The sequence below is a fragment of the Globicephala melas genome, chromosome 9 (assembly GCF_963455315.2).
Source record: "Globicephala melas chromosome 9, mGloMel1.2, whole genome shotgun sequence".
Taxonomy (NCBI): Eukaryota; Metazoa; Chordata; class Mammalia; order Artiodactyla; family Delphinidae; genus Globicephala; species Globicephala melas.
In genome coordinates, this window is record NC_083322.1 from 67,424,209 (window position 1) to 67,444,428 (window position 20,220).

The 20,220-nt window shown below is 35.2% G+C and overlaps 1 protein-coding gene across 1 annotated transcript in view; it reads right to left on the reverse strand.

Moving 5' to 3' along the window:
• Nucleotides 1-587: 587 nt before the first annotated feature.
• AGMO (alkylglycerol monooxygenase) overlaps nucleotides 588-20,220 on the reverse strand; it is a 328,631-nt gene continuing 308,998 nt past the window's right edge. The window contains exon 13 of the mRNA XM_030857150.2: nucleotides 588-1,328. Coding sequence (XP_030713010.1) covers nucleotides 1,254-1,328 — 75 coding nt within the window. The 3' untranslated portion in view covers nucleotides 588-1,253. The remainder of the gene's footprint in view (nucleotides 1,329-20,220) is intronic.

The window sequence follows — 20,220 nt, forward strand, 5'->3', positions numbered from 1 at the left end:
TTTTCAAAATAAATGTGCTTCAGTTTTGCATCATGAGTCCAGACACCTGCAGTTTGATTCTTCTTACTAGTTCCACAACTCTCTGTTCAAAGGTTAGAAAACATATTAAAAATAAGTCAACCGGGCTTCCCAGGTGGCACAGTGGTTGGGGGTTCACCTGCTGATGCAGGGGGCGCGAGTTCGTGCCCCGGTCCGGGAGGATCCCACATGCTGCGGGGCAGCTGGGCCCGGGAGCCATGGCCGCTGAGCCTGCGCGTCCGGAGCCTGTGCTCCGCAACGGGAGAGGCCACGGCGGTGGGAGGCCCGAGTACCGAAAAAAAAAAAAGTCAACCAACTGATCAGCCTCTTTAAACCAGCAATGAATATAGGCAAAGCTCAGTGAAGGACAGTATTAACTGTTTTAGTGCTTATAACTTTGGTTACTTAAATTGTAAATTTAAATCTAAGAAATACTGGAAGAAGGAAAGAAAAATATTCCAACTGTTTTCAGACCTTCCCCCTTTGAACCATTTCCTGCTTATCTCTGTCAGTTCCCTCCTAATGAAATACTTGGCAGATTTTTACAATCCCAATGAATAATACACACACAATGCTTGGGCAATTTTATTTAGAGAGTCTTTTAACATGATTGTGACAATTTAAAATAGCACAGAAATACTGCACACTCCTCAATTTGCCAAAACAAACTGACCAAACGTATTAGACATATGTATCACAAATTAATCTACGGAATAAATGAATTCTGACGAATTCTGGTGATTTTCATTTCAGTGATGTCATTTTCTGTAATGTTACTCCTTAGGTTATATGGCTTTCAAAGGTAAACCTAGCCTTAGGCAGACAACTCATGTAATACATTTTTATGACAACAAATATGTATCCAAGCACAATTTTAGCAGACAGCAAATGAAAAGTTGTCTAAACAATGCTAGTAAAATCTTAATTCCTTTTACTGTTTTGAAGTTATCCCTTATTCTCATACTCATTGGCTTAGATGTTACCAGTGGATGTAACATCATTCTATTTGAAATCATCTTCTTTCAACCCTAGCAATAAAGTAACTGCAGCTGACTTTAATTTTAATAGAGAATAATAAATGTGGAAAGGAAGCAAGAGTAGATAAATGTATTTACCTCACATTAGAGAAATAGTTCATATAATCATTATATAAAATTATACTTCCATAGGCAGTAGTAATATATTATTGTTGTGGACAAATGATTAAAACAAGAGAGTTGTGTACAAACGTTTAGTCATTTCCCAGGGTCTGAGACAAGTTGTTTCATGCTTCTTACTCCCCAGAAAGCAAAGCAGATGGAAAAAAAAACCTGAAGAAATAAAATACAGAGAGGAAGAACAATTAAAATTGATTCAATACTTCTGTTCAACTGAGTTAGAAATACCTTTCTAGGGGAAAATGAATATACATATTTTAAGCAATTAAATTATTCAAATTGAATCTAGCAGTTGTTCACTGATAGAATTTAGCCAACCCAGCTTAAAGCATGTTATGTGAAGAGTAGGAGTAAAAAGTTTTGTTTCTGTGGCTTATAAAATAAAATATCCTCACAAATCTGGGTCATTTCTAGGGATGGGGCTATATAAATTAGGCAGTGAATGAAACAGAACTGTCTTCCGGCTTTTGGATACATTGCATGTTGTTTGTATTCTACTAAACAATCTCATTATTTATATAGTTTAAGAAGCCTTCGGAAAAGGAGAAATAAAAACAGTATTAAGGAATCATTTATCCCTGAGGCAATGTGATCTACCATATTATGAACTTAACCCAACATGAATTAAATTCTAAACACTGCTGACTTAACTACTTAATCTTTTGATCTTCCCAGGTGTAAAACTGTAACTGCAAAATTCTCTTTAAAATTGAAGTCATACTAAATCATAATAAACAGTCATAAGAATTCATTGAGTTTACCCCTTTGCTTTCAAGTAACACCACACATTCCCAATAAATCACCAAAATTTAACCAAGTAAAAGTGTTGACTTCTTATGATCCTAGCAAGAATGATAATACAGCCATCCTCAGGAAGAATTAACCGGTTGCAGAAATTTTCATTGTGTGTCATCTAAATGCCATAAGACCTAAACACACACACACCTTCTGCTCTTCTTGAGGTAAAATCTAGGCACCGGTCATAGTCCTTACACCTCAGAGCTTTCCAAAGTCAACCCTTACCCTTTACCTATACACTAAAATTAAGCTATAGGATTTCTTTTATGATCTCCATTTTACGTGCTATTAGAGTGATGATGAAAAATGTCCAAACAGCTGGGGATATGGGGAAAGCTGTGAAAGCGTTTCTCCATACTTTTTTTTTACTGTGCAAACCTCTTCCAATGATTAAAATATGACCACTTGCCTCTCCCCAGAATGATCACAATTACTGAAAGATCCATTAAAATGTACCAAGAGACACAGTCAAGCAATAAGATGAAGGCGTGGGGAACTTTCTGGGGTGATGGACTAAAGTGAAGCCAAGGCCATTAACTGAGGCCAGTCATTCATTCACAGAAAATACCCTCAACTGCCATGAATTTGCTATTAAAGCCTGGATATGAAAATAACAACAACAACAAAACCCTCTTAAACCCGGATATTTAGATTAGATGGGTAGGTTGTTCAGTTTCATAGGAACCTTCTTGTTCTTTCTAGAGAACCATTATCCTTTACATTAGCTAATCTGATAGTTTTATTCAAATCCATGTGTTACTTTCAGCCTATAACATCCACAATATAAAAAAGAAATACCAAAAATAAAATCAAAAGTCATTTTGAAGCAGGAGTCAAGAATAATATTAACATTCTGGAGTTGCCTCAGAAATCAAATGCAATATACTTAAAGGCTGGTTTTGATTTTGTTTCTTTTGACTGTACTTCAACTAAAATGACCTCATGGGATTTCTCACGCGGTGCCAAGCAAAGTAATATCAAGATAAGGGATATTTGTGAAAGTTAGTAGATTGTGCAGTGAATTACATTTGTATATGCATATGGGTTAATGTTGGCAGAGGGATAGCTGAGAAGACAGCTTTCAAGTGGGACAGAGATGATAAATCTATGATATCGGGGTGAATAGTTTAATTTGGATCCATAATATTAACTGAGCAACTAATTGATACTTTGTGCTGTGCAAGGCACTGGTATCTGAAAAACATTTGGCAGCAGAAATTTTTATTGGTTTTCAATCTAGTGTCTAGGGTCACATGGATTATTTCATTGGTTGAAGTCTAGGGAGAATGAAACCTCTACAACTGTGTGTAAAATTTTGTATGTCACAATTCTCCTCTTCCCTACTCTCCACCCACTAGACTATCCATACTTTCATCTAGGATCTCTGAAATATTAAGAACCTCTGATCTAACAAGAGTGTGAGAAAGGTTATAATTCAGTACTTGCCTTTGTTGTTAATTCACCACTTCCCAACTAAATCCTTCCACTTTTGAAGCTATAAATCCAGTCCTATTTCCTTAAGGATCCATCCCTAATGAAAACACAAAGATCTTATCGTATTACCTAAAATGCTTTTACCTTCTTACCAAAAAGTGCAATGTTGCACAGTTTGTAGTTTTATTTTGTTTCTCTATTTTTGGTTTTCTATTTTTTCAGGCCCCTATTTATTATCCCTCCAAATGGAGGAGAAAAGCTAATGAAGTGAAGGGGTCAGATTCACATGTAAGATTAATGCACAGTGAAACCCTTGCTTAGGCTGGGCATTGTCTTAGATGCCTTTACTAGATTATAATGTTTTATTCTCACAGCAAACTTGGAGAATTGGTATCCAGTTTACTGGTGAGGCAACGGGAACTCATAATTTATGTGGTTTACCAAGCAGTCACAAAACTACTAAATATCAGAGCTTGTATGATGTTTTTGTTTACTTAATGTCCCCCAGAAAATCAAACTACACATCCTGGCAAGTTAGTTCAGTGAATATGAACATCAATAGTGAATTCATTTTCTCTTTTTTAGTAATCACTGTACTTTTTTGCCACTAACTACTAGGTTTCTAAGACCTTTTCACAATCAATATTTTAAGCATAAAGTGGATTTTTTTATATATAATGAAATCCAGATTGGCACAAGATCACAGAAATTCAACGCAATGAATATGTCTTTCTCAAAATATGCATGACCCTGAAACAGACACCCAGTTTTATTAGAAAATAGTTAAACAGGAAAACACAGATTTGCTTTTATATTTTTGAATGTGTGTATATACTTATAATAGATCTAAACATACATTTCATATATAATTTTAAGCTGGAAAACTACTTAACATGAACTCAATATGATCACTTGATTATTATAGTCATTTCATTTTAAATTTTCCCTTGTCCAATCTTCCTCTTGATTTTTGTATTAGGTTGTTCATTTTAGTTCTCCATAGCTGATCAGATTAAAAGTGTCATTTGAGATAATTGCTCATTAACATATTTCTCAATCAACTATTTGTACAATGAAGGCAGGGGAATTACTAATTAGGCCAGTGTAAGACTACATGGCAACCACAGCACTTTTTCTTTGCAATATTCTTCCCTAATCTGTAGATATGATGCTTCCAGATATGTACAAACTCAATGAACACTTATTTTATTCTAGGTCTGGGCAAGTCCCATGATTTTAACAGCTGGATTCAAAATATGAAACAGAGGAAGTTCACTCTTGGTGTCAAGTCCTCTCTGTGTAACACATCATTAGTGGCCCTTGTCTTCAGGCTATTTCCTTGACTTCCCAGGGCCCTCCACTCTGATGCCTGAACTTTGGCCTGTACAGATGCGCTCCACATTTTCTCCGCCCCTTTCCCAAAAGTTCACCAATTGGCAGGTGGCTAATCTGAGCCATTAATCCATAATAAAATGTCAGTGGGAACTGATGTGTCATTCTGCTGCTCCTCTCCATTAAGTCTGTGTTTTTAGAGGCCTTATTAAAAATGGAGGAAATCAGGCATCTAATCCTTTTTTTTAACGTTAATTTACAATGTTGTATTAGTTTCAATGTACAGCAAAGTGATTCAGTTATACATACATATATACATATATATCTATGCTTTTTCAGATTCTTTTCCATTATAGGTTATTACAAGGTATTGAGTATAGTTCCCTGTGCTATACAGTTGGTCCTTGTTGGTTATCTATTTTACATAGAGTAGTGTATATATGTTAATCCCAAATGCCTAATTTATCTCTCACCCCTCCCCTGCTATCCCCTTTGGGAACCATAAGTTTGTTTTCTATGTCTGTGAGTCTATTTCTGTTTCATAAATAAGTTCATTTGTGTCATCTTTTTAGATTCCACATATAAGTGATATCATATGATATTTGTCTTTGTCTGGCTTACTTTACTTAATATGATAATCTTTAGGTCCATCCATGTTGCTGCAAATGGTATTATTTCACTCTTTTTCATGGCAGAGTAACATTGCATTGTATATATATGTATCACATCTCCTTTATCAACCTGTCAATGGACATTTAGGTTGCTTCCACGTCTTGGCTATTGTAAATAGTACTTCTGTGAACACTGGGGTGAATGTATCTTTTCAAATTAGAGTTTACTCCAGATATATGCCTGAGCGTGGGACTGCTGGATCATATGGTAATTCTATTTTCAGATTTTTAAAGAACCTCCATACTGTTCTCTATAGTGGCTGCACAAATTTACATTCCCACCAACAGTGCAGGAGGGTTCCCTTTTCTCCACATCCTCTACAGCATTTCTTATTTGTAGACTTTTTAACGATGGCCATTCTCACTGGTGTGAGATGATACCTCATTCTAGTTTTGATTGCATTTCTCTAATAATTAGCGATGTTAAGCATCTTTTCATGTGCCTGCTGGCCATCTGTATGTCTTCTTTGGAGAAATGTCTATTTAGGTCTTCTGCCCATTTTTGGATTGGGTTGTTTGTTTTTTTGATAGTGAGCTGCATGAGCTGCTTGTAAATTTTGGAGATTAATCCTTTGTCAGTTGCTTCATTTGCAAATATTTTCTCCCATTCTGAGGGTTATCTTTTCATCCCGTTTATGGTCTCCTTGGCTGTGCAAAAGCTTTTAAGTTTCATTAGGTCCCATTTGTTTATTTTTGGTTTTACTTCCATTTTTCTAGGAGGTGGGTCAAAAAGGATCTTGCTGTGATTGATGTCATAGAGTGTTCTGTCTATGTTTTCCTCTAAGAGCTTTATAGTGTCTCACCTTACATTTAGGTCTTTAATCCATTTTTAGTTTATTTTTGTGTATGGTGTAAGGGAGTGTTCTGATTGCGTTCTTTTAAATGTAGCTGTCCAGTTTTCCCAGCACCACTTATTGAAGAAGCCGTCTTTTCTCCAGTGTATATCCTTGCCTCCTTTGTCATAGATTAGTTGACCACAGGTGCGTGGGTTTATCTCTGGGCTTTCTATCCTGTTCCATTTATCTATATTTCTGTTTTTGTGCCAGGACCATACTGTCTTGATTACTGTAGCTTTGTAGTATAGTCTGAAGTCCAGGAGCCTGATTCCTCCAGCTCCGTTTTTCTTTCTCAAGATTGCTTTGGCTATTCAGGGTCTGTTGGATTTCCATTCAAATTGAGAAATTTCTTGGGCTAGTTCTGTGAAAAATGCCATTGGCAGTTTGATAGGAATTGCATTGAATCTGTAGATTGCTTTGGGTAGTATAGTCATTTTCACAATGTTGATTCTTCCAATCCAAGAATGTAGTATATCTCTCCAGCTGTTTTTATCATCTTTAATTTCTTTCATCAGTGTCTTATAGTTTTCTGCATACAGGTCTTTTGTCTCCTTAGGTAGGTTTATACCTACGTATTTTACTCTTTTTTGCAACCGTAAATGGGTGTGTTTTGTTAATTTCTGTTTCACATTTTTCATCATTAGTGTATAGGAATGTTAGAGATTTCTGTGCATTAATTTTGTACCCTGCTACTTTACTAAATTCATTGATTAGCTCTAGTAGTTTTCTGGTAGCATCTTTAGGGTTCTCTACATATAGTATCATGTCATCTGCAAACAGTGACAGATTTACTTCTTTTCTGTTGGATTCCTTTTATTTCTTTTTCTTCTTTGATTGCTGTGGCTAAAACTATGTTGAATAACATGGTGAGAGTGGGCAACCTTGTCTTGTTCCTGATCTTAGAGGAAATGGTTTCAGTTTTTCACCATTGAGAACGATGTTGGCTGTGGGTTTGTCATATATGGCCTTAATTAGGTTGAGGTAAGTTCCTCTATGCCTACTTTCTGGAGGGTTTTTATCATAAATGGGTGCTGAATTTTGTCGAAAGCTTTGTCAGCATCTATTAAGATGATCATATGGTTTTTCTCTTTCAATTTCTTAATATGGTTTATCACATTGATTGATTTGCATATATTGAAGAATCCTTGCATTCCTGGGATAAATCCCACTTCATCATGGTGTATGATCCCTTAATGTGCTGTTGGATTCTGTTTGCTAGTATTTTGTTGAGCATTTTTGCATCTATCTTCATCAGTGATATTGGCCTGTAGTTTTCTTCCTTTGTGACATCTTCGTCTGGTTTTGGTATCAGGGTGATGGTGGCCTCATAGAATGAGTTTGGGAGTGTTCCTCCCTCTGCTATATTTTGGAAGCGTTTGAGAAGGATAGGTGTTAGCTATTCTCTAAATGTTTGATAGAATTCTCCTGTGAAGCCATCTTGTCCTGGGCTTTTTGTTTGTTGGAAGATTTTTAATCACAGTCTCAATTTCAGTGCCTGTGATTGGTCTGTTTACATTTTCTCCTTCTTCCTTGTTCATTCTCGGAAGGTTGTGCTTTTCTAAGAATTTGTCCATTTCTTCCAGGTTGTCCATTTTATTGGCATATAGTTGCTTCTGGTAATCTCTCATGATCCTCTGATTTTCTGCAGTGTCAGTTGTTACTTCTCCTTTTTCATTTCTAATTCTATTGATTTGAGTCTTGTCCCTTTTTTTCTTGATGAGTCTGGCTAATGGTTTATCAGTTTTGTTTATCTTCTCAAAGAACCAGCTTTTAGTTTTATTGATCTTCGCTATTGTTTCCTTCATTTCTTTTTCAGTTATTTCTGAACTGATCTTTATGTTTTCTTTCCTTTTGCTAACTTTGGGGTTTTATTTGTTCTTCTTTCTCCAACTGGTGTAAGGTTAGGTTGTTTATTTGAGATGTTTCTTGTTTCTTGAGGTAGGATTGTATTGCTTCCCTCTTAGAACTGCTTTTGCTGTATCCCATAGGTTTTGGGTCGTGTGTGTTCATTGTCATTTTTTTCCAGGGACTTTTTGATTTCCTCTTTGATTTCTTCAGTGCTCCCTTGGTTATTTAGTAGTGTATTGTTTAGCTTCCATGTGTTTGTATTTTTTACAGATTTTTTCCTGTAATTGGTATCTACTCTCATAGCGTTGTGGTCGGAAAAGGTACTTGATACAATTTCAATTTTCTTAAATTTACCAAGGCTAGATTTGTGACCCAAGATATGGTCTATCCCGGAGAATGTTTCATGAGCACTTGAGAAGAAGGTGTATTCTGTTGTTTTTGGATGGAATGTCCTAAAAATATCAATTAAGTCCATCTTGTTTAATGTATCATTTAAAGCTTGTGTTTCCTTATTTTAATATTGGATGATCTGTCCATTGGTGAAAGTGGGGAAAGTCCCCTACTATGATTTTGTTACTGTTGATTTCCCCTTTTATGGCTGTTAGCATTTACCTTATGTATTGAGGTGCTTCTATGTTGGGTGCATAAATATTCACAATTGTTATATCTTCTTCTTGGATTGATCCGTTGATCATTATGCAGTGTCCTTCTTTGTCTCTTGTAACAGTCTTTATTTTAAAATCTATTTTTTTCTGAAATGAGAATTGCTACTCCAGCTTTCTTTTGATTGCCATTTGCATAGAATATCTTTTTCTATCCCCTCACTTTCAGTCTGTATGTGTCCCTAGGTCTGAAGTGGGTCTCTTGTAGGCAGCATATAGATGGGTCATCTTTTTGTATCCATTCAGCCAGTCTATGTCTTTTGGTTGGAGCATTTAATCCATTTACATTTTAGGTAATTCTCAATATGTATGTTCCTATTACCATTTTCTTAATTGTTTTGGGTATGTTTTTGTAGGCCTTTTCCTTCTCTTGTGTTTCCTGCCTAGAGAAGTTCGTTTAGCATTTGTTGTAAAGCTGGTCTGGTGATGCTGAATTCTCTTAGCTTTTGCTTGTCCATAAAGGTTTTAATTTCTCCAACAAATCTGAATGAGATCCTTGCTGGGTAATCTTGGTTGTAGGTTTTTCCCTTTCATCACTTTACGTATGTCCTGCCACTCCCTTCTGGCTTGCAGAGTTGCTGCTGAACGGTCAGCTGTTAACCTTATGGGGATTCCCCTGTATGTTATTTGTTGTTTTTCCCTTGCTGCTTTTAATGTTTTGTCTTTGTATTTAATTTTTGATAGTTTGATTAAGATGTGTCTTAGCATGTTTCTCCTTGGACTTAACCTGTATGGGACTCTCTGCACTTCCTGGACTTGATTGACTCTTTCCTTTCCCATATTCGGGAAGCTTTCAACTATAATCTCTTCAAATATTTTCTCAGTCCCTTTCTTTTTCTCTTCTTCTGGGATCCCTATAATCCAAATATATTGCATTTAATGTTGTCCCAGAAGTCTCTGAGACTGTCCTCAATTCTTTTCATTTTTTTTCCTTTATTCTGTCTGCAGGAGTTATTTCCACTATTTTATCTTCCAGGTCACTTCTCCTTTCTTCTGCCTCAGTTATTCTGCTATTGATTCCTTGTAGAGAATTTTAGATTTCATTTATTGTGTTGTCCATCATTGTTTGTTTGCTCTTTAGTTCTTCTAGGTCCTTGTTAAACGTTTCTTTTATTTTCTCCATTCTATTTCCAAGATTTTGGATCATCTTTATTATCTTTACTCTGAATTCTTTTTCAGGGAGACTGCCTATTTCCTCTTCATTTGTTTGGTCTGGTGGATTTTTACCTTGGTCCTTCATCTGCTGTGCGTTTCTCTGTCTTCTCATTTTGCTTAACTTACTGTGTTTGGGGTCTCCTTTTCGCAGGCTGCATGTTTGTAGTTCCCTTTGTTTTTGGTGTCTGCCCCCAGTGGTTAAGGTTAGTTCAGTGGCTTGTGTAGGCTTCCTGGTGGAGGGGACTAGTGCCTGTGTTCTGCTGGAGGAAGCTGGATCTTGTCTTTCTGGTGGGCAGGACCATGTTCTGTGGTGCGTTTTGAGGTGTCTGTGACCTTAGTATGATTTTAGGCAGCCTCTCTGCTAATGGATGCAGTTGTTTTCCTGCCTTGCTAGTTGTTTGGCATAGGGTGTCCAGCACTGGAGCTTGCTGGTCGTTGAGTGGAGCTGGGTTTTAGCGTTGAAATGGAGATCTCTGGGAGAACTTCTGCCGTTTCATGTTACGTGGAGCCGGGAGGTCTCTGGTGGACCAATATCCTGAACTCAGCTCTCATACCTCAGAGGCACTGGCCTGACACCCGGCCAGAGCACCAAGATCCTGTCAGCCACGTGGCTCTTTTGGGAAGTCTGCAGTCTCCTGCCAGTGTTCAGTAGGTGTTCTGTAGGAGTTTTTCCACATGTAGATGTATTTCTGATGTATTTGTGAGGAGAAAGGTGATCTCCATGTCTTACTCCTCCACCATCTTGTAGGTGTCCTCTATACTTTTGAACATTATATTTTGTTTCTTTAAACATGACTACTGTCTGCTGTACAGATAAGAATTTAAGCAGAGATGAGACCTGAATTGTTACAAAATATATCTATTTCCTATTAATGCAAGAGAAGAAATAAACACAAACAGAACTAGAGTAGAAATTGAAGCCACATGTATTGAAGGTCCTTCTGAAATGAAAACATTAGAATATATTAGTTAACAATAAATTTTTTCCCCTAGAGTTTTGCAAGAACACAATTTGACAAATTCCAACTCATAACAAATTGAGAATTATTGATTTTACTTCCAGTATGTTCTATATATGACCAAAATACTGAGTAATATGCAGACAAATGAACAAAGGGCTTAAGAGAAATATTTCCAGAAACTACTACTATTACTTGGAAGTCCTGTGTTCTCTGTGCTTATTTCTATACCCTATTCAAAAGCAGATATAATCACAGCTATGTTTAATATGTGGTCTTATAAAGATTCAGTAATATTCATTTCTATTTAGACTTTAAATCAAACATTATAATTTTACATTAGTTTAAAAAAATATATTTATGTTCTTAACTAAGGAAAAAACATGAAAAGAAAGTCCACATGAATGCCCATGTACTAACAGTGGCTTATTTGAAAAAGAATGTGTTTTCCTCAACCATTAAACATCCTCTGAAATTAATGTTTAAACGAGAGAATACACTAAGCATACCACAATAATGTTTTTTAAAAAGAAAATAAACACAAAAGAAACATTAGAACAGAGTTTTAAAATAATTCAGCTGAACTCCAAAACCAGAAAAATCAGGTATTTCATTATTTTACTACTCAGTTGGGGCAAAGGACCCATATAATTTCAGTGACAAAGAAGCACTAAAGCACTAAGTTAATCTAGATAACAAATGCAGAATCTTTATTGCAACCATTTCTTCAGTTCCCCAGAGATGACTGCCTCCTATTATGTACAATAAGTTATTCATTTCTTCAAGTCTAAATTGCTCAAGAAAGTGTTTATCCTTTTCAGCAGTACTCCTATAGAATATCCCATTGTTCACCCAGATCACCTTTGAGATATCATAATGACATTTGAAAGCCATAATATTAGTAAGAAGTAAGTAATATTAGTAAGAAGATTATACATAATATTATACATAATATTAGTAAGATATCTATCTATCTATATATATAGATATAATATTAGTAAGTAATAATTAGTAATATTAGTAAGAAGATTATACATATGTATATCTTATAAGGTATACATAATCTTATAAGATTATACATAATATTATACATAATATTAGTAAGATATCTATCTAGCTATCTATATATATATAGATATATATATATACACATAATATTAGTAAGAAGATTAGAGATCACTTAGAGGTCTCTAAAACCTACCTACAATTCAGAGAATATACTTGAAGACAGTTGACATGAATTAGCTACCATGCATACAAACACATCTAGTGGAAACCGAATAAACTATAATTAGCATAAAGAGAAAATAGATGCTACATTTCTCAAAAACATCTGTGGATTTTTCCTCTCTGAATTCGAAGTTATGAATAAAGTGTCTTTATAGATATATTACTTTAAATATTTCCAGTATTACCAACCCTTATTCTATGGGTACAACCATCCAGTAACATGGATTTTTAAATTGCCTTTGATTACTTACTACATTCTTGCCTTTCCTTATATGCAATGATAAATCTTTGATTTACACTGATTTCCTGGAAATTTTCTAAATATTTTAATATATATACTCTCAATATCCAGTCTTCCTTTTTCTCAGTTTTTTCCAGGTTAGTTTTGTTATTGTTGTTAGTTGAAGTTTGTCAAAAGGATAGGTACAAAGAAATGCCCAACTTACCACAAAGAGAAAAATTAGAGAGACAACCAAAGTTGATAAGGCATGATTTATATCCAAAGTATGACCAGAATATGTGCCTTGTCAAAACTGAAGCCTAACTTTATATTTTTCTAATTGTCCAAGTTCTTAATGATAAGATTTTAGAAATTTTTCTTGAACTACAGGAGAGAAAACATTATGAAGACATATAGAGAGAGATATAATAAAGGTCCAAATATCACTTGCGAGAATGAATGCTTGGGTCAATGTTGACCATTCTTTTGGGAAAAATATCTTAGGAAATATATATTTTATGGAAAGAGTCTTTTTACACTCATAATCTTCCTCTTATACTTATCATGGAGCCTCACATTCTTTAGTTTTTTTTTCTTGCGGTACGCGGGCCTCTCACTGTTGTGGCCTCTCCCGCCGCGGAGCACAGGCTCCGGACGCGCAGGCTCAGCGGCCATGGCTCATGGGCCCAGCCGCTCCGCAGCATGTGGGATCCTCCCAGACCAGGGCACAAACCCGCGTCCCCTGCATCGGCAAGCTGACTCCCAACCACTGTGCCACCAGGGAAGCCCTCTTTACTTTTTATGGATGTGAGAAGGAAAAAAAAAAATCAGGGCAATGAAAAATTTTAAGGATAGTCTGTTTTAGTTTTTATAAAGTTAAGAATAAAACAAGAGTAGGAAAAATCACAAGGGACCCAATGAACACTAGTTTGACTCTGTATTAAAGTTAGCAATAGGTAAAACATTAAATATACCCCGACTCCTTGCCCTGTGTACTATGACTTCACTTTCTTTTTAAGTGTAAGATAGTTCAGTGAATTTAAAAATTAATTGCTATTATAATTTTTGCTTTTATATTTCTGCCAACAAGTTCTGGCTACTAGAAATAAAATTTCTTTTTAGTTTTCCTGAGTATGCCTAACACTGGCATAAAATTGTTTGCCTCATATCCAGTATGTTTTGAAACTGAAGATTTTTTAATAAAATGTTGCTGGATTAATCATGGTCCTTAAGTGTCCTAACAGAACCCTCAGTAATGATAAAACACATGATATTTAATCTAAAATTCAAAGTACCACACCTTTCTAATGCCCTTTTTCTGACTACTAAAATGTAAAGCATCTACATTCTAAAACCAGAGCTTTGTTTCAATAAAAATTATCAAGAAAATTGTTCTGTTCTAATCCATCAAAATGCCATTCTCCTGGTAAATGAGTGGCAGTTCCTGCCAGATAATCCTACCACAATAGCATGTTGATTCTCAGGGTGTCCTACATAGCAATGCTCCTGGCATCTCTCTGACGTAAATCAACAGCCCAGGTCTTGTCACATGAATAACAACTTTTAATACTTGATGTACAAAAATTTATATCTGGAAGAGAATATATTTACGCATGCAGAATACCATTCAAGACTGCTAATCCAGGACTTTTACCCTGCTGTTAAAAAAAAATTCCTTGTACTTGCCTTGCCTTCTATCTAGGAAACAAAACAAGTCTCTTAAAAATGAGTTCATTTTTGGGGAAAAAATGCCATGTTTACAGAAATAATAGTCATGTCTGGTTTTTAAAACAGGCCAGTATATCTTGGAAAGATATGTTTTGAAAAGATCCTTTTGTATTGTTTTTGCTTGTGTCAAAGGAATGATTAGAGCCCCAGTAAATGGGAACCTCCCAGAGTAGGCTAAATAGAAGGCCAGCAGCTCACATATGGCTTGCAGCTTGGGGGATTTCTCTCAATGTTCTGCCAGAGATGGGACTGCCCAAATGGTTTCTCGCGTAAGTCCTAAGTCATAAACTGCATCCTCCTAGGCCAGCCATGCCAGAACTGGACCCAAGGGTATACAGAGTCTTGGCTGATGGGAAACAATGACTGCTTCCTAAGGAAGCCACAGCTGCTTTCCTGAGAGACACCCCAGATGTCTGAATTTTCCCCTACTTTCCATTTCTGACTACCTGTTCTGGCAACAGTTCCAACAAAGGGTGAGGCAGGCAGCAGGCACCCAGCTGTTTTCAATAAGCCTTGGCAATGTAGGTACTGATTACATAAACACTACAAACATTCAAAGAGCATATTTTCTAGCTTTTAAAGCTATAAAAAAGGTGTGAGCCTGTTCAAAAGCCCTACATCTCGTTTGCTCAAAATAGTGATAATGATGACACTGATGATGAGGATAAAAATAATAATGGCTTTAATTATGAAAGCAAAGATTATTAAAGGAAACATGATAACATGAGCTTCTAGGAAAGAGCTCAATCTATACAGAGAAAATTGTAGAGATGTGAAATTTCCACATTACGGGGTCACCGTTCCTTTATGAAACAGCAAGGTCAAAATGTGTACTTAATTCACTTAATTTCTTATTTTTCCCACAACCCAGGCAAAAAACAATCAGATGTTGCATTATCCATATGCTTTACAGCACATTTCCCTTTTCATTCACATATATTCAAAAATACTATTTTAAACTTTTAATATATGTAAAATATCCTATGAAGTATATTAATGAAATATTATATAAGGTCCTCTTTATATTAATATCAGGTCTAGAAACCTAGAGAAGATGTTGATTTACATTTTAATTAAGATGAATTTTCCTGGCTTTAAATTTTTATATATATACACACACACACACACACACACATATATCTCCACTCTTCAGATCTGAGAGTTGAAAACTGAAAGATTTAAGTAACTCACTCATGCCTATAGGTACATATACAGGTTTATTATTTTTTAATGGTTTCTATATTTTACATATTAGATCAAAAATATATTTGAACATTGTAAGAAGTGAGTTGGAGCTTCAGTAATCTATATTTCTAGGTGACTATTCAATTTTCTGTACAACAAAGTGATGTCCCTCTCCCAAAGAACAGAATTGAATTCAATTTTTTACCTGAAGATTCTCATTTATTTTTTTCTCAATAATTCACAAAAATGAGCTTTGGCCAGGCCAATTCTCTTCAATATATCTATTATTTTTGCTGTAATTTTCTTTCCTCCAAGATCCAGTATATATTCTTTGATATGGATTTTAAATTAGACTCTTTCAAAGAACAAATGCTACTGAATAAAAGCAGCAGAGGGAATGTTTTTCAAATTGTTCTAGAAAAATAGTTTTGGCCAAAGTGATCAATTGCTAATCCAAAAATTAAGCTACTGACAGGAAATCTGAATATCACTGGTAAATTAGTGAAGGCTAAGAATGATAAACCACATACACATTACAATTGACTTGGCAGATTAAGTGACCTTGGTCAAACCAGAAGAACTCTGGAAAAGGAATAAGAAGATTAGGTTGTCCCAACTCAACACAAGTTATTTTACCTCAGAGATTACTTAGAATTTCAGTTCCTCCCTCTATAAAACTGGAATAATACTGTCTCTAATTTTCACAAGATTATGGTGAATATTGATTCAATTTTTAAAATTGTAAAGCTTTATAAAGATATAAGATAGATTACTAAAGTGTGTTAATTTTCGTGCTAAAAAGATTCAATAAATTAAAAGTGAAAACAGAGTGACAGATAAGGAGACAAAAAATATAAGTAGAATTTGGAACATGTGAGATTTTATAAATGCCAGCTCTGTGTCATGGATGGTCATAGTTAAAATGATGCTTCTAAAACTGTGAATATATAATTATTGCTGGGAAAACATAATTCTCCTACAAAGTAGAGTAGGATTTTAGTGGGTAAGTACAATTATAGATTGATCATTGTTTGGAGTATTGATAGTTCCATTATGTATCTCATCTTGTAAGAACATGGGAGAGTTTGATGTTCCTGATGTGTTTTCATCATGCCAGCCTTCTGAGCTATATCTTTTAGTGCCCTAAAGTGTCCTTTGTAACTCCTTATTTATGACAAAAGTATGGAAAAAGTAATAATTTCTAACGGTCCTCTGTTTTGATCTCTCATGTTAAATTAAATTTCCTTTTCGTACCTAAAATTGTTAAAACAATTGTTTTTTACACAGATGCTACTGCAGGGGATCCTGGGTAATATAATGGAAAATATTTTTCTCAAAAATTCTACAGTAAATAAATAATTCCTAGTGGTGGTGTTTCTTGAAATATATATTTTTAGAAAAATGTAAAAAGATTATTTATTTAGTGCTAGGTGTGGTGTCCATAAGAAAAAATAGCATGGCTCCTAGTTCAAAGGTGAATGTATGTATAAAAAATTACATTGACTCAGTCCCCATTGGGTTGTATCCACGACATGAATATTTATCACTCTTGTTTTATGCCAGGCATTCTACTGCTGACAGAACTCACTGGTGAGCAATATAGTCCCTGAATTCATTCATAGAACTTAGACCTATACAGTTTTTCATGAACATATCTATTAAAGGTTGGTTATATATATATATATATATATATATTTCTAAATCTTCAGGTCAAATTATCTTCACAATATTGAGTTTAAATAGAAAATAAAAATGTTTTACTAAAAGGAGGTCAATCACAGAACTATGTTAAATTCCATTCATTGAACAAGTTATTTAATGCCACTCTGCCTCAGTACCTTCACCTGAAAAACGTAGATGATCTTACAAGGGTTGTTGGAATAATTAAATTAAGATAATGTTAGTATTACAGGGTTTCATACATGCAAGTGCTCAACAAATGTCAGTAGTTTAGTTGATGCTACTGATCTGTTATTGTCACTATTGATATTAGGTCCACTTCTACGGCAGTATTTTCTAAACTTTGTTTGAAAATACATCATAGCAGTTATTCTCCCCATTTACCTTTACAATTTTTTCACTTTAAATTATTATTTGTATATTCTAAGACATATAAAAAAGATTTATTTTAAAAGGAAGATGGGATAAAATGACTATAAATAGAAATTCTAATATTCACTTCTTTGATTCCAGTGGATCCTCTCATCCATCACCTTCAAAAACCACAATCACAAGGATAAAGAAGCCTTCAAAATCCTAAATTTGGTGCCCTGGGAAAAACACTGGCTGAGAGCCCTAAAACCTGGTTTCTTGTGCTTTCTTTCATAAAATGATTGAGTCATTTTACTTTCTCAGGATGTCAGTTTCTTTAGTTTCTTTTTCTGTTCAATCACAGAATAGAAATAGAAAAATCTCTAAAGCCTATTCTCAGTTCTATTATCTGAAAAGTAATCGAATTGGCCAAGACAATATCACAATGGTAGAAAATTCTCAGGATAGTTCCCCCAAATAATTAAATTTGTAATAAAAAGAACACATCAGAAATGCTTCATCTTGCCCACAATACTACCACAATAAGGTAATTGAAATAACAGAAGAAATGACAAGGAAAAAGGCTTTAAAAGAATCATTCTCTAAACATGTGGAATATATGAAGAGACTGGCAAAGGATGGGAAATTTGATTTCCAAATTGTCCATTTTTAAATATCAAGATCCCTAATCGTCTCCCTGGACATAAGCTGACTTTCTGGCACTCTGTTGCTGAAATTTAGAAACTTAAGGTTCATCTTTGAAATAATAGCTTAGTGGACATCATCAAAAAGGTACAGAGAAGTAGCCGCAGCGTGATTCTTAGAAAAATTTGCAGAGGCATATACTGAAATAAAAACAAGTAATGGACAATTTTGATAGTTATTGGTAAATAATGATGAGTTTTAAGGACAACAGAAATTTCAGAGTTAAATAACTTACCTGCTTAAGTTTAAAGTTTAAGAAATACAGTTATACTTCAATAAAGCTGGGGTAGGGGAAGAAATAAAGTTTGGCCATTAATGTATTGTCTAGGTCAAGTTATAAAATGAAATTTTCAAAACTTTTAGTTTTTATCTAGTCCATAATTCATTGCCAATTGTTTCTCTCTCCAGTGTGAGAGAAAGGAGAGAAGGGGTAGGAGAGAGGGATTATTACTTGGATCCTTAAAAATAATATTATAAAAAATCTGGGGGAAACTAGTAACCCACATAAGATATTGAATAAAGGGATAATTATATTTTAGTACAGTATGAGTTTTCAGAAAGCATTTTTGTAGCTGTAAATGTGTTTATAATTATGCCAAAAGTATATTTTATGGATTCTGGGGAAATGTGTTAATAATTTTCACAAATAAGTAAAGGCAAGTGGAACCACCTTGGTTAGCTTCTGAAGTTAGCACATACAACAAAAGTTGTCCAGAGTTAAAATTACCCTAGAAAATCCCTTAAATAACCCCTATAGTATAATGGTTTGTGTACACAAACCCTGTATGGTAATTCCTTCACACAGTCAAGTTTGAGAACCCTTGTGCTATACTGAAGAGAACAATCAAAGTAAAGTATGTAGATGTATGATAATTTAAATCAATCTTGCCTTTTGGTTAAATGACAAAACTTAGCAGGAAAAAAAGAAAGAAAGAAAAAAAAAAGGAAGGGAGGGAGGGAGGGAGGGAGGGAGGGAGGAAGGAAGGAAGGAAGGAAGGAAGGAAGGAAGGAAGGAAGGAAGGAAGGAAGGAAGGAAGGAAGGAAGGAAGGAAGGAGATAATGAGCTCTAAATTGTTTCTGGTTATCTTTTTGCTTTTTGCGGTACGCGGGCCTCTCACTGTTGTGGCCTCTCCTGTTGCGGAGCACAGGCTCCGGACGCGCAGGCTCAGCGGCCATGGTTCACGGGCCTAGCCGCTCCACGGCATGTGGGATCTTCCCGGACCGGGGCACGAACCCGCCTCCCCTACATCGGCAGGAGGACTCTCAACCACTGTGCCACCAGGGAAGCCCTACTCCTTTTTATTTTTAATATTGAGACGCTATTACTCTAGTACTACATGTTAGATGAATGTGTTTGCTTTTGTGAAGGTCAAACAAGATATTAGAGTGCATCTTGGAGTTAGCAGTAAGTTCCAAATTCTGAGAGTAGCTTAAATGCACATATGATGTTACTCCACTTTACCTTAATATGCAGGAGAATATTTAGCTTGACTTCTTTGCCATAAAAAAATTTGTTTTGAAATGTTTTAACTGCCCTCAGCTTTTGGTTTCCATTGCTATTTCTAACTGCATCTTTGACAGCAGTGATCCTTTAAGACCTATGTAGGCAGAAGTTTTATTTCAAACATTCAAGTGAATAAATCCAATTCAAATTCTGTCACAACAGATATGATGTATCAGGACTCTCTGTTATAAGTAAACTAATTTTAGATTTGAATACTATCTTTTTTTTTTAACCTAATTATGACCTTCTGCAATAAACCAGTCTATCACAGAGTATTTAGTACAGGGATTCCCCTTATTAAAAAACAGGAGTTAAACAGAGAAAATTACAGAAACCTGGAATGAGATGACTATCATGACCCTTGAAAATTTCACCAGGATGAATATTGACTGAAGTGTCTTATAACTGACAATTTTTCTATGCTCTTATCAGAAGAAAACACACATATTCAGAAATGTTACTTTTCTTTTTCTTTCTTTCCCCCTCTTTAATTTTTTCCTTTGCTGTGGTGAAGTGAGTTACAAGCTCCCACAAGACCTGAAGCCTCAACACAGCTTGGGCTGTGGACTGGATTTCTCCCACATGAGTTTGGTGGCCGGGTCAGTCGGAATGATATTAGTACATTTAATTTTCAAAACACACACAGTGGAACAGATGTGTTTTATAGGGACTACAAAATGAAGTTCAGAAATAAGGGGGCCTGGATAATGTTCTGGTACAATATGGTTAGAGATCACTGTATGAAAC